The sequence below is a fragment of the Hydra vulgaris genome, chromosome 12 (genome assembly GCF_038396675.1).
Source record: "Hydra vulgaris chromosome 12, alternate assembly HydraT2T_AEP".
Taxonomy (NCBI): domain Eukaryota; kingdom Metazoa; phylum Cnidaria; class Hydrozoa; order Anthoathecata; family Hydridae; genus Hydra; species Hydra vulgaris.
In genome coordinates, this window is record NC_088931.1 from 14,005,987 (window position 1) to 14,023,248 (window position 17,262).

At 27.8% G+C, this 17,262-nt stretch overlaps 1 protein-coding gene across 1 annotated transcript; it reads right to left on the bottom strand.

The window, feature by feature from the left end:
* Positions 1-8,883: 8,883 nt before the first annotated feature.
* LOC101241470 (mediator of RNA polymerase II transcription subunit 17) lies at positions 8,884-10,999 on the bottom strand. Its single transcript, XM_065812266.1, has one exon. It carries the CDS (start codon positions 10,854-10,856, stop codon positions 9,081-9,083), a length of 1,776 nt encoding a protein of 591 aa, XP_065668338.1. The 5' UTR covers positions 10,857-10,999; the 3' UTR covers positions 8,884-9,080.
* Positions 11,000-17,262: the final 6,263 nt, after the last annotated feature.

Below are 17,262 nucleotides of genomic sequence, written 5' to 3' on the forward strand. Positions count from 1 at the left end.
TTAAAATTAGCAAATGCGCGTTTGCTTTTTTTTTTTACTATTGAAATCTTAATAATATATATATATATATTGTAGTATAAGGTTTCGTTTTAAGTAACATAAATAATTTTGATAGTATTTCATAAAACGATTGTCGTGATTTTATTAAATATTAGTTCAGCATCTGCCGGCGAGAGGCATTAACATTATTATCAACTAATTAACATTAGCAGTATATAAAATGCTTTTAAATGAAAATGAAATGACACAAATGAGATATAAAATGTGCAATCATTTTTCTTTTTCAAGGTCGGTAACGATTGAAGTTCTTATTTAACTATTATTTAAAAAGAATGTGACTAAGAACATTTTCTCCTTTTTTTTCATTTATTTTTCTTGTAACCTTTTCCCGCAATTTCCGAAGTCATAGCAATGAATGAGTTATTTTTAAATAAATTTAAAATTAACAATGGCGAATTTGCACATTTTTTATATTATTAAATTGTAAGAGAATCGTCAAACATCAACACTTCAAAATGGAGGCGACTAAAAAGAGGCAAACAACACTTTCATTTTTAACACAAGTAGGATCAAAATTAAAACTACCTGTTGAAAAGAAGAAAAAACTCAATAATCGAAAATTACAGCTAACAGCTCAAAAATGGGTTAACACTACTCTTGCAAAATAATAGGCAAATGAATGGCTAAAGATATTAAATAATGGAAATTATTTTACAGCATTAAAATGTTCTGTATGTTGTCAGTATACTAAACAAATTGATATTTATAAAGGATATACGCCAGAATGGGGAAGCAATGAAGGTAGTTGTAGGATACAGCACAGTACAGCAGTTGATCATGTAAATGGTTTGCCACATTAAAGAGCCTACGAATTAGCAATGAATAGTAAAGGAATGGATGCAAGCGAACGAAATGATAAATTAAGCAACCTGCAGAAAGAAATGCGGCAAACTGATATTTTATCGGGCCTGAAAACCATGACCACGAAAGATCTAAATTTAACAAGAAAAAAATTTGAGGTAGCATACTTTATTGCCAAAGAAGAGCTTCCGCTTAGCGTATACCTTAAAATACTTCGTTTGGAAGAAAATCATGGTGTAGAGTTTGGCCAAGCATATAGAAATAAAATAACTTGTGGAACTTTTATTGATTACATTGGATCGAGTCAAATAGAATTATATATTGCTATAATTATATATTGCTTCTAGAATTATATATTATAAAAACAAACATACACATGCTAAACCTCTATTAAAAGAAATGAAAGCGCTAAACATTTATCAAATCAATATCTATGCTAATATACTATTTATGCTAAAATATAAAATGGGATTAGTACCTTTACGTTTCACAAAAAATTTCTTTTATTCAATTACCAATAAGGTTACCACTAGAGCAAGGGTAACTTTATCGTACCACGAAAAAAAACAAAAAACTCTCAATTCTCTTATCGCGGCCCCTATATATACAACATAATCTAATCTCTTATCGCGGCCCCTATATATACAACAAATTAATTGCGAAATACACCTTAATTACTCTTCCTGACAATATATTTTCTTTAAAGTCAAAACTAAAAAATTTTGTTCTTAATATAATAATTACGTAGAATTGTTTTAGTTCACATGATAAATAAAAATTTGAACTTAAACAATCTACAATGTGAGAAAAGTCTGCTTTATATATGTATATCTGAAAAAACATTAAAAAAACAAATAAAATAAATAAAACAAAAAAAATAAAACACACTCACACAAATCATAATTCAACTAGATAAAAAACAAAAATTTTATCACAATATTTAAAATATTTGTGCATAAGAATAACAATGTTTATGTGTATTTTGCGTAATACCCAAGGTTCTCGACGATAAGACTTATTCAGTCTTCTACGAGTTCCCTGTAACAATACTCCCTCCGTCCGGAAATATGGTATACATTTGCGAAAAAATAAACGAAATCAAAAAATGTACATGACAAGATTATATTAACTTTATTTGAAACATTTTAATTAAATAAGAATGATTTTTTTCTCTCGAAATTTGATTTGGCTTTATTGTACGCTTCTTTGGAACATACATATTTTTCTTGCAGTCCACCTTCGCGACGAAGTTTTTCTTTACTATACTATATTTTAATATACCTTTACGTTGTTCTTCGATTACTTGTTTATATTTGGAATCCCTTCTTTCTAAGTTTAACAAATTTCCTTCAGAATTTTCCATACTCGTCGGTATTAATTTTATTTTCCATACAGCGGTATTAATTTTATTTGTCTCAAGAAATACTAATGTTTGAGCGTTAAGTTTTTAATTAAGAATGATATTGTTTACGTCAAATATTTCAGGTTATATTGTCATGAGTATTTACTATAACAAGGTAATGACAGTTGCCAATTTACTTTTATAATCACGATAATCTACGATTTTTGTTGAAATGTATACCATACCATATTTCCGGACGGAGGGAGTATAATTTATCTCAACAAGTCCTTCATAATATTTTCAACTAATGCTTCCTTAATTTATTTATATTTTCCATTGTTTCTTCTTTTTTAACTGAGTATTATTTTTTCTGTTAAATGTATTTTATCTGTATTTGGTTAAATATAATCTTTTGTAACGGAAGTATATTTTGCTTATATTACGATGTGAAAAATTTATAACTAATATGTCGTTGTGAAAATGTAAATAAATAAAAAAAAAAAAAAATAGTCTCAGAAATAAATTAAAAACACGAAATTACTTCAGTATTTTAATTGATGCATCAACAGATGTATCTGTAATTGAAAAAGAAGCTATATTCATTATCAGTTTTGATTCTACTCCAATAAGAAAGACCGAGATATGCAGAGTTTTCAATAAAATCAGTTTTCGATAAAATCAGTCAATCCCTTGAATCAGAAGGTATCGAAAATTTTAAAACTAAATTAGTTGGTTTTGGTGCAGATGGCGCAGCTGTAAATAGAGGAAGTAGAACAAGTGTAAATGTGTTACTTCAGAAAGAAATTCCATGGATAACTTTTGGTTGGTGTGTTGCACATAGCCTTGAGTTAGCGTTAAAAGATAAATTTGCAGAAATAAAAGCGTTTAATGTCAATAACATCATTTTGAAAATGTATAACATTTATAAAAAATTCCCCAAAAAGTTACGATAGTTAGGAAAGCTTGTTTCTACCCTTGGAGAGGGTAATTTGACATTGCAGGTATTCGCCCCAAAAAAGCATCAGGTATATTGGATTTTTTTTTCAATTTTATCTATAAAAAATACTTTATAAAATAATATACTTTATTACATGCTCGTTTTTTTGTACAACAAAAGTTCTTTATAAAACAGTGTTTTGAGCAATAAAAACTTTTTATAAAATAAAATACTTGTGCAATAATAAATAGGAACACGATGTATTGCACATAAAATTTAAGCACTTGAGATGATCTTAGACAAATATGGAGTATATATGAAACATCTCGAAAACATGACTGCAGATTTTAGTTTTACTCAAGCAGAAAGAGCAAAGTTTAAAGGGTATCATCAGAAGTGGAATCATGGACGAATACCTTTTTATATAGCATTATTCATAGAAGTTTTATCGCCAGCAAAGTTGTTATCTTTGTCTTTTCAAAGCAACGAAATTGATTCCGTAGCATCTTCTGGATTTATTGAACAAACTAAAAAACAGTTAAGTTGCTTAAAGAAAAAAGAATTTAATGATTTACCAACAGTCAAAGGTTTCCTTGCAAAAAAACAAACAACTCTGGAAAGTATTCATTCCAGGAAGTTGAGCTTCATGACTTAACAAACGCACTAACTTTAGTTAAGAATTCGAAATCAATGATTGTAGCGTAAATTGCCGAATCCATAAAAGAGCGTTTGGAAGCACAAAATACAGTTCCTGATATGTATGGAATGTTAATCCTAAACACTGGTGGCTGGTTTCAAAATAACACCAATAATTCATTTGCTGATGATAACATCGAAAAATTGTATGACTTTTATAATATGCCGTTACGTTATGCTGGCTTCACTGGGAGTGTAAACAATATGTTAGATGCTTGGCATAACTTAGTTGATTACACTGTCAAATATTTGGCACCAGATAAAACTGAGTACCGTAATGTATGGTATCAAATTTTTTCGATTTCTCTGAAAAAAGATTGGAGTCCAGTTCTACTTCTTGTTGAATTGTTGTTTGTATTGCCTGTTTCGAATGGAAAGGTTGAGCGTCTTTTTTCTCTTATGAATAGAATTAAAACTGACGCAAGATATCGCTTAACTGAAAAACGGCTAAATATTTTTTTAATTCGGTGTACACTTGAATTTAATTCGGGTGTGCACTGATGAAACAAATAGTGAAGAATTTGATGTGAATCCTGCCATTGAATTATGGACCGAAGATACGTTGCGAAGGCCTAGACAAGAAAGTCGAAAAATTTATTCAAAAAAAGCAAAAAAGAAACTATAAAAACATTAATTGATTTAGAATCGTCATCAGACGAGTCTTTAGATTTAAAATCGTCTTTCGATGAAACTTTGGATAATGAATCAGATGAAACGTATCTTTAAAAAAACATTATTAAGTTACATAAAACTTTGTTTTTTGTAACTTAGGCAATTATTACACAGGTCAACAAAAAAAAAATTTTTTCTGGTGCCGAGCAAACAATTTGTTTTTTGTATAGCATTTCTCATTTTGATTTCAAATATGTAACTCTTTTTTACCATCAGGTCAAGTTGTAAAGATATTTAGGTTTAAATCTTAAGTATTTAGGGTAAAGTCCCTAATATTGTCGAAAAAAGTTATTCAAAAGTATGTCAACCTGGGTCTCAAAAGAAGCGTATTTTCATAGAGATTTTAGAAAACATAAATATTTTTCCTTAAAATTTATTGACAAAAAAATTATGTGAAAAAATGCTAAAGACTCTTAAAAAAAAGTCAACAGAATGTTATTCACCAAAAATACACAAAATACTTATTTTTATTACAAATGAATAACATTTTTAAAATCTCTATGAAAATACGCTTCTTTTGAGACCCAGGTTTATATACTTTTGAATAACTTTTTTTTCGACGATATTAGGGACTTTACCCTAAATACTTAAGATTTAAACCTAAATATCTTTACAACTTGACCTGATGGTAGAAAAAGAGTTGCATATTTGAAATCAAAATGAGAAATGCTATACAAAAAACAAATTGTTTGCTCGGCACCAGAAAAAAAAAATTTTTTTGTTGACCTGTGTTATAGTAGTATTACATAAAACGATACTTGATTAAGTATTCAGTTTAAATTATTTTGATATAATATAAAAATGTTTATTTTTTATTTTTAAAAAAAATAGAATACAAATAAAAAAGGAATACGAGTTCGTTTATTTTAAAGTATCAAGTTATTTTTTTATTTACAAAGTTTTGTCATGCAGAATAATTACTACGATGAAAATTTAAACAAAAAAAAATTAAATTTTGACCGCCCAAAAAAAACAAGTGACACTCTATTTTATGTATTAGCCGGTCAGTTTGACCGCTCGCCTTTGATTTCTTATTATCTATATATGTATATATATTTATTTATTTAATTATATTATATTATTTTCCATATATATATATATATATATATATATATATATATATATATATATATATATATATATATATATATATATATATATATATATCTATATGCATACATACACATATGGTATAATTCATTTAAAATAATACATCATGAACTTACATCATAAAATGAAATGGAATTTATATAAACTATATCAATTTTTATCTATTTAATATATTTACTTTTTATTAATTTATTAATAATTTATATTGTTTATTTTTATTTACTTGAAAAGTTATAATTAATTATAACTTTAAAAATAGAAAGATTGATTATTGATTAAGATATAGATATTGCTTTTCCATTGAAACGCGATAAAATGCAGTAAAATCTTTAAAAAACAGATATATATACTTCTAGACTAGATATAATATTCTTCTTTGCAATTATTTAAAAAATATCACAAGTATAAAAAACTCTATTTTGGTTCCATTCCAACAACATATAAATAACGGACGACCGAAAGAGATTTTAGTAAATTCTCCTAAGGAAACAGCAGAACGTAATTTGAATTTAACTTAATACAAATCTTAGCCGGATCTTTTAAGATCTTTATAAGATTTGTAGTTTTTGTCTCATTAATTTCTTCATTAGATCTTAATAAGATCTTAACAAGTTATTCGAAGAAATATTTCTTAACAAGATCTCAACAAGATCTTAACAAGTTATTCGAAGAAATATTTCTTAACAAGATCTTAACAAGATCTTAACAAGATCTTAACAAGATCTTAACAAGATCTTAACAAGATCTTTACAAGTTATTCATAGAAAAATTTCTGACAAAACTTGTTAAGAAACTAATAAGTTCTTACTAATTTTTGTAAGAAAAGAAAGATCTTACAGATATTAATAAGATTTGCAAGATTAGTCGCTCTGGGTATTGAAATTATATTTAGTAAATATTTTCTATTTCATTATATTGTTAAACAAAGTTGTCTTATTAAAAGTCATGAGATTGGAGCAAATTTTTTTCAAAGAGACAAATAAAACCCGAAAATTTAGACAACCCATGCTACCTTTGTTAAATGTTTTAGAAAAAAATTTTTATACTAACGTAAACTAAGTTTAAAATAATCAAAAGATTTCAAATTTCATTAAAAAATACTTTGTCATCCAGGAGTTTTGGCAATGTAAAATTAACAACCCCCTCATTTTTAATTGGAGGAGGGGGTTCAGATTTTTTTTTTTTTGACTCTTAGCAAGTAAAACTAATTTTAAATATGATTAAATTACGTTAGTATAATGAAAACGATATCAGTTAAAAAGTTCCAACTGACATTTCATCAAACCTAATATGCTCTCTGGTCCACAGTACACCAATCTCAATTCTATTAGGATTAGTCAATTAAATATGCTTATATTCTAGATGTAAGAAATAGATCATTAGATAAACTCTGGATGGTTACCTGTGAAAGGCGTGTTGGTAGTGTAAATCATTTTTGCTCTCTCCTCATAAATTTCTTTTTTCAAATTTGGTAGTTTTGATAACGTATGAATCCAATTTACTGCTATTGCTAGTTGCTATTGCTAGTTGCTATTGCTAGTTGCTATTGCTAGTTGCTATTGCTAGTTGCTATCGCTAGTTGCTATTGCTAGTTGCTATTGGTCTAGATACTACTTAATCTAGCTATACTAGTGCTACTGTCTGGCTATACTAGTATTATTTTCTTAGTACTATTATTTTCATCAAGTATTTTTAAAACTTGTTTTTAAAACATTAGGTTTACTAAATTTAGGATCGGTTTTTGCTCGTTATTTTCTTCAGCATCTTGACAAAATTAATGTTCTCATCATGTTGAACATTTTTTCTCATTCGAGCTATCATCTTGCATTCTCATTCGAGCTACCGAATCTTGCATTTGCACACCACAGCCTTTGCATTCAGCTCTATTGTTCCTTTCCCTGAACTATCTAATATCTTTTTTTTAACCAGCGCTAGACAAAAATTTAATTTTAAATTATATTACAAGTTATAATTGTAATATAAAATTAATAATAAACTAAAAATTAACAAGTATTTGAAAATGAATGGTTTTATTAAATATCTTGAAAAAGGTAAACTCTGAATATAAAGTAAAGCGAATAATAAAATATTATAATATTAAATAAACCAATTCAAATATTAATCATCCGTTTTAAATCATGATTTAATTTGATATAATTTAAAACAATCCTGGTTTAAACATGAACTAAAGTTTACAGTCACATCTTATCGTCGCTTCGGAAGGCAGCATTTCAAAGGAAAACGTCACTGAAGTAATTAATTATAAAAATTTGTAGGATTTTGAATCTTTACCTGCCCTTACTGATATTGCACAAAAAAAGTTTAATTTTACTTTTTAATGGGAAATAAAAGTAATTTAATGTAACTTAATAACATTTCTTGAAAATTATAATGGGGAGATCATTTTTTTGTCAAAACGAATTTTGAAGTTGTTGCTATAGTAATTGTAAAATACTAGAGATTTAAAAAGATGTAGTTTTTCAAAAAGCTTATTATTAAGAAACTGCGAAACCACACAAGTTTTTTAACAACCGTGTAATCAATGACTGGAATGCTTTGCCAGATAATGTCATCGAGGCAACATCAGTTGATAAATTTAAACAACTACTGGACAGTTTTTATTCATCGTAGTTACTACAGCTCATATTTTACCGTAAATGCCACACAAAAGTGGCCGACATACGAGTTGGTTATAGACGCGTATACTCAGCTAATGATGAGTTTAACAAGGTTGTGGCTTTGTGTAACTTAATTAACTAACTTATTAGATTATTAATGATAATTTTTAGATTAAGAATCTTATAAATCTTGTACAAAAAATATAATTGTATTTTGTTATTGAAAAACTTCCTGTTACTAAGAGCATTTCCACTTTAAAGAAAAAACTTCGATAGCGTGGTCTCAGAATAGAATATAAAGTAATAGTGAACTTTAATAATTTTTCATTTTATTTTTGAAGAAACCTTATAGCTATTACTCTCACTATTCTTACAAAAAGTTGAACAGCGATTGATAACTTTTTGGGTCATCAATCACTAATAATCAATTTTGACGTTAAATATTTTGATGTATGTCATCTTAACTGCGAAACATTAAAATTTCCCTCAACATTTTTTCCAAAAATAAAAGCAAAATAAATTTCTCTAATAAAAGAAATGTTTCTACACAACATATTAAAGTCAATGTATCAACTATCAGATAAACCAAACTTCTTATTTTCTTTTCTTAGTTTATATATATTTTTTTTTTCATAATGACTATAATATTTCAATTCAAAAATAAGTTTATTTTATGAAATACCTCTAATATTTATAATGTAAATCACAATTAATTATTTTTATGTATCGTTTTTAAATTCTTATCTCACACATTTCTAACTAGTTTCATTGAAAACATAATATAGACAAAATATTTCAATAAAAAAAATTTCAAATTTTTGACAAAACAATTTCAAATTTTTCTCTATGTGCTTATTAGTAACGATTCAACTTTTTCTGTCAATGTCTCACCAGCAATCGATGACCAACAAACTTGTTCATATGAAACACATACTTTATCAAAACTTTCATCTAATAAAAAGTTATCATCCTTGCATGTAGAAGACACCTCAACTAAAACTTCATTAATTTCTTTAACAACAAATTTTAAATAACGATTTAATGATGGCAAATAAGCTGTAATGCAATATCTAACTTGTGATTTATTTTTATCAGGAGATTGATACTTGATAGACTTCCACCTATGTTTTTGACACAATAGTGAGATATGATCCGCTATTGAATTGCAAATGTCTAGGTCAATAACATAATCAAGTGACTCAATATCGAAAGGTAGTCTAACAACGGTAAAGTCTAGAAAGTTTATTTTGATTTCATTTTGTGCTACAGAGATCAACATTCTTGTTTGTGTTGTTTGATAGAAATATGATATACTAGCTAATGTAGAAAAATTACTGATCACACTCCAGTGAACAACTAGCTTAGGCTCAATTAAACCATTACTTTTTTTTATAAAATATTTTTTGAGCCTATTTATCCACACTTGATGCTTTGCAGCATCTACAAATTCATTAAGAATACTAGTTCTACTTAAATTTGCATTTTGTTTACTGGATAATAATGTATTAAAAATAGAATTATTTAACTGTTTTTGGTTATTGTCATGTGAAATCATATTTAACATGTAATTTTTAAATTGCAACTGATAAAGTTCTAATCTAAGATTATCAGCAGGTGTACTTAAATAACTGGTAATTTTTTTTGATGTTGTTTCACAATCTGTATAGTAAGGATTTAAACTAACAATAACAACAGCATCTTCAATTAAAAACTTTATTGTTTCATTCAGCACTTCCACTCCAGGGAAAGCTACTTTAAATGCTTCACTTGCCAAATTGAAAAAAATCTCTTTGTTGAAAAGGTATTCTTGACCTTTCATCAAATGTTGTTTCCATATAGGGGTTGTATTTTTCACAATTTTGAATAAGAATGTTGAGCTAGTTTCAGAAAAAATATTATATTTACTATCAATAACTTTTATATTTATATATGAATCTTGAAGAATATCAGAACTAACATTTGCACTAAACATTTTGTCGTATTCACAATTTTCTTGATTTGCCATCTTAATTTCAACAAAACCAGGGTGCCAGAACTTTGAACCAGATGTTTTCAGACTTATGTCACTGACTATTTGAGTTCCAATTTTTTTGACACGCCAGTGTTGTCGCAATTTCATTAGTTGAGAGTAATATTCAGTTTCTTCTATATTTTTTACATCACTATGATTTTTTTGAAAATACTCTTTATGCAGCATGGCAGCCCCATTAGATATTAAAGCTCCAGCTCTCGCAAGAAGTTTCCTTTTATCTAACATTTGGACAGTTGGCTTAGGGACTTCTGGATTTTGAGAAACACGATCAAGAACTAAATACTTCTTTAAATTAATACATTGGAGAACATCAAACAACACACAAATTTCTGAAAGAGAAATTCGTAACTTAGAATGTATTTTTTCCCAAGGTGACTTTTGTTTTACATCATTTTTATCGCCATCTATGGATTTATCAGAATCTTCGATATCAATAAATTGTCCTTCGTAAAAATCTATTCTTTCTGCATTATGTGTTAGCTCCTCTGACAAAGTTAAAGGCTTGACATACTTTTCTTCTCCAAATCTATTAATTTCTTCTACTTCTTGCTCAAGAAGTCTTTCCACGCTTATCTTTAAAAACGACATAATGAAACTAAATTTAAAGTTAAAGTTATATTCATCAGCATTAAATTTACAAGCAAACCAATTAGTTTTTTTTTCCACTTCGCTCAAATTACAGTTTGTTACAAAACTACAGTTGTTACACGAAGGTAAGTTTGCGAGGCTATATCTACACGACAATTTAAGTACCGACACGGTGATACTAAAGGCAGTTAACTGCCTCTAGTAAGCCGATTTTAGCAACGTTGTTGTACTGTGATGAAAGTTTTTTATTATTTAGGGAATAGGTGCAAATATTAAATTCAATGATAAATGATAAATACAGCAACAGCTAGAGTACCTGATGGTGATAGTTTAAAAAATATTTTCAATTGTGAAATTTTTGCTTTAAAGTTGCGCAGTGTGACAACTTACTAGTCACACTGCACAGTTAGTTTACCACACATGCAATAGTGTTGTTGAATTATGTAGATCTTTATTGAATCTATATTGACTCTTTGGAGAATAAGTTTAGCCAATTCACAAATGCTCAGAAGGGACATATTTTAAAATAGCACTTCAGGTCATTGCAAAGTGAAATATATTTCAAAAAAAAATATTCTTATTTCCCAATAACTTTATTTTCAATTTGAGTCTTGAATCAGGCAAACAGGGCTGACAACAACGAGGGGACCGGAGTGCACGTGCCCCCCCCCCTCTCACACTTTTTTTCTAAAGGATCTATTTTTTATATTTTTAAAAATAATAATTCTTGATATAGAGGGGTCAGGGTAACAACATCAGTTTTTTCCATGTCTAATAACATCTGTTCAACAACATCTGTAAATATAATGAGGTATAATAACATCTGAAATTGGTGTCTAAAATATCTGTGAAAAAATTAAATGAATATTACAGATGTATTTACATCTATCAAATTATCAAAGTGTAATAACATCTGTACAGCTTCATCTGTGGATTCTACAGATGTAGTTACAAATTTTAAATTATCAAAGTGTAATAACATCTTTGCAACTACATCTGTAGATTTTTAAGATGAAGTTATTTTTGAGATGAATTAACTAATAACTCAGTATTTTAACCAGATGTAGTTACATATAGGAATTTTTTCAGATGTAACTACATCTGGAAAAAATATTAACTAATAATGCAATATTTTTAACCAGATGTAGTTTCATATAGAATTTTTTTCAAATGTACAAACTACATCCGGAGAAAATTCTTCCAGATGTTATTGGACTTGGAGAAAAATTACCAGATGTAGTTACAGCTTCTTAAAGATGTAACTACATCTGGTAATAAAAGTGTACATATAATCTTGGACTACTGTTGTTGGACAGATGTAGTAATCTTTTACCATATATAGAACTTTTTTTAGAAATTGGCGATTGTGCCACTTTTAAAGTTTTACAAGTAATGTTTTGTGTACTTTTCAAACCACAAGAGCAAATTTCTTGCTATATAAGAAACTAGGAAGCAATTTTCTTCATTTGGGTATACTTGAATTTTTTAGCAACATCTATTATTCGATTGACAAAAATATTGCTGGCTAGACAATTGCTAAAAGTTCCTTTTGCAGTAGGTTTGTCATCAATTTTGCAAAAATTCTTTGGTTTAATATAGTTTCTTTTGAGATCTAAATATTTTTCCTATTAAAGCTTGTCTTCATTTAAATTTTCTCGCAAGATCTTTATGCGACTGACTCAGATTTGCCTTTATGGAGCGAATGATATATTTTATTTATATTTATCATTAAATTGCCAAATTGGACTATACAATAAGCACTTTCCACTTACAGAAAAAGGAAATAAAAATTAAATATTTAAACTTTAATTATAATTTTTAAATTATACTCGTTGTATAATTTAAAAATTATACAACGAGTATTTAAAAAATAGGAATATAAAAAAATCTCACGATCCATAACCAACACAAAAATCTTTTTGAAAAAATTTTTAAAAAATCTAAAAAGTTGTATTTTTCCAATCAATTACAAAAACATAGTGGTAGTATTAAAAAAATATGGGGCATTATGAACGAAATTATTGGTAAAACTAAATTAAAATCAGAAACTTTACCCTCCAGAATCGAAGTAAATGGATTTGAGAATCTCCGAAAAATTCAATAATTATTTTGTAAATGTTGGCCCAAACCTAGCGTCACAAATAAATAATTCAAACAAATCATTTAATAACTATTTTACTGACCATACTAGCTTACATCCTGATAACGATCTAAAGTTAGAGGAGTTCGAAGAAGCAAAAAAATCACTAAAAAAAAAGCTCCAGGCATTGATGATATTTCCAGCAATGTAGTAATAGATATCTTACCCTTTGTAAAAGATCCTTTTTTTAATATTTTTAACTCATCAATTCGAACAGGAGTTGTCCCAGAAAAATTAAAAATAACAAAAATTTTACCAATTTTTAAAACTGGAAACACGGCATCACTAACCAATTACAGACCTTCAACCAATCTCAGTTCTTTCAGTATTCTTCAAGCTTCTTGAACGAATAATCTTTAACAGACTGTAGACTTTAATAGTTTGTATCTTACAGAAAACAAAATTTTAATTGAATATCAGTACGGTTTTCTAACGAATCATTTAACGGAACATGCAATCATAGACCTCATGAACAACATCAGCTCATCTTTTGATAAAGTACAGTTTGTATTGGGAGTCTTTATTGGCCATACAAAAGCTTTCGATACGATCAACCATAAAGTTCTGATCGAAAAAATGAAAAAATATGGTATAAAAAACAAAACTATTAAATAGTTCACCAGTTATTTAAATAATAGCTATTTAAATAATCGATGTTCCTTACATTAATAACTTTCCTAAAGTCTCTACATTAATGACCTTCCTAAAGCCTCTACAAATCTTAATTGCATTATGTTTGTAGATGTTACAAATCTGTTTTCTTTCATCGATGACCTTTTTGATAAAGTCAACCTTGAGCTTCGACAATTTAAAACATGGTTCAGTGCTAATAAGTTATCAATAAACGTTCAAAAAACTGAATATATTTTATTTTATTCAAAGCAACAAAAAAATGCACTTCCATCAATTCTTCCGTCTCTAAATATTGATTTCAACAATATTGAAAAAATCCAATCAATTAAATTTCTGGGAGTGGTTATAGACGAAAATTTTTCATGGACAGCCCAAATAAAGGCCATCAACACTCAAATATCTTGGTTCACTTTTCAAAGCTAGACCATTTTTATCACAAAAAAACTTAAAAATTCTTTACTTTTTGTTTATACATAGTCATCTTACATACGCTAACATTGCTTGGGGAAGCACATACAAGACAAAATTAATGTCTCTTTATCAACGGCAGAAACATGCTTCTTGAATTATATATCATAAAAACAAACACACAGATGCTAAACCTCTATTAAAAGAAATGAAAGCGCTAAACATTTATCAAATCAATATCTATGCTAATATACTATTTATGCTAAAAAAAAATGGGATTAGTACTTTCACGATTCACAGAAAATTTTTTGCATTCAATTACCAATAAGTTTAATGTAAATGTATAGATTTCATGTACTCTTTTTAGTAGACATCATTTCCCCTCCATGCACGCAACGAAAACCCTTTTTTTCGAAAGTACCCCAAAAAAGTACTTTTGCTGACAGTCTAGTAACTCATGTATATATTTATTTTCAACTGTTGTTGCACCTTTTTTCTATTTTATAGGTAAATGCACTTATCAACTAACATTTAGTGATTAAATTTGTATTTTAGCTTTAACTGTGTGGCTGTAATTTTAGTTTTATTTCATCTTCCAACATGGGGGTAAAGCGGGACAAAGAAAAAAGTTGCTGTCCCACTTCTCCTTAACAGTTTTGCGTTATTTTATTGCGGAAACTTCTAGAACATTGTAGCTACATACATACATACATATATACATACATACATACATACATACATACATACATACATACATACATACATACATACATACATACATACATACATACATACATACATACATACATACATACATACATACATACATACATACATACATACATACATACATACACACATACATACAGACACACATACATACATACATACATACATACATACATACATACATACATACATACATACATACATACATACATACATACATACATACATACATACATACATACATACATACATACATACATACATACATACATACATACATACATACATACATACATACATACATACATACATACATACATACATACATACATACATACATACATACATACATACATACATACATACATACATACATACATACATACATACATACATACATACATACATACATACATACATACATACATACATACATACATACATACATACATACATACATACATACATACATACATACATACATACATACATACATACATACATACATACATACATACATACATACATACATACATACATACATACATACATACATACATACATACATACATACACTTCTCCTTAACAGTTTTGCGTTATTTTATTGCGGAAACTTCTAGAACATTGTAGCTACAATTTTTTTATTGTTTTCAAAAGAAAAATATTAATACTTTTAATATAAATATTTAACTTTAGTTTTAGTTCTTATACCAGGGTGGCCAGAGGTCCTTGAAAACCTTGAAAACCTGGAAATGTCCTGGAATTTGATAGGTCCTAGAAATGTCATGGAAAAACACCCCTTTTACCAATAAATCGTGGAAATCTTTGAACTTTGTTCTGAAATAGTTCAATATTTTGTTATCATGTTTTTACCTTTTAGAGAAATATTATTAATATTGCATAGATTTCCACTGAATTTATTAATTATGCATTTTCTAATTTTCAAAAAATCTTTTGTTACTGTCAGTATTATTAACATCTAGTAATTATTTAAAAAGTATGATACATAAGTAATATAATGCCTAAGACAAAGAATTTTCATTTTCAAACAGAATGGCTATACAACAAAATGTATTCTTCTTTGGTAATATTTTGTATTTCAAATTCTAAAAAAGCAAGCTATAGTTGATGCAGAACGGATGTTAATGTTTCTAACATGGGAGTATCTGTCTTGAATTCTTATCCAGCTAGTTAAAAGCATAAATTTAATGCAAAGACAAAAAATGCAGCAGATATATTCTTTACTGGTAGTTTATTAGTTTTTTATTTTAATTTAAGTTTTTATACTTTTATCTAAATATATGTTTTCCTGAATTTTGAAAGGCTTGTAGCAAATTAATTGGCTGTGTTCTATCAGTAACTTACATAAAAGTTCTCCTAATTTAAAAGAAAAATATAAACTATAAATGAGCACAGCCTCCTTTTGAGAATCTTCAATCTTCAGCTCTGGTTACCAAGGCAGAAATAATATGGAGCTTGAATGTAGTAAAGTCACATTTTTCTTTAAGGTTGTGCTTAAATTTAAATGAAATATTCAAATTCATATTCTTTGATAGCACAGTAGCATCAAAGTTTGCATCTAGCAAAGCAAATTACCTTAATAATTTTGGATTAGCACCATACTATCGACGCCAGCTTTTCTCTAATGTCACAGCATCACCAATCTTTGTTTTGTCATATGATGAGAGTATGAGTGCTATCTTGAAAAATAAAAAAATGGATTTCTGAGTTAGATACTGGAATTTAAGTTCTGGTGTTGTAAAAGCTAGATATATTGACTCAAAATTCCTCAGACGCCCTAATTCACGAAATTTATTTGACAAACTCATTAAAGCGACAGAGATGTTTGATCTTGGAAAACTAATTCAAGTATCAATAGATGGCCCCAATGTTAATTGGGAGGTTTTGAAAATGTCAGATAAATATAGGCAGGAAAAAGAATATTGTGGTATAGTTAATTTGGGGAATTGCAGTTTGCACATTGTTCATGGGGCCTTACAGACAGCAATAATATATATTTGTATGCATACATACATACACATACATACATACATACATACATACATACATACATACATACATACATACATACATACATACATACATACATACATACATACATACATACATACATACATACATACATACATACATACATACATACATACATACATACATACATACATACATACATACATACATACATACATACATACATACATACATACATACATACATACATACATACATACATACATACATACATTCATTCAAACAGACAGATCTATGGTGGCATTTTCATTGTACAGTTTAGAAAATATGTTGCGAAATTTAATGAAAATAATTCTCAAACCAAACATTTTAAAAGAAGTTGTAACAGCATTTAGTTTACCAAAGATTGAAGCAGAGAAATCAAATAACCTACTATAAGTAGACCAAATTGACATAGGAACAGCACTGAAATGCTAAGTTCTCTTCATTGTTAACCAGAAGAGA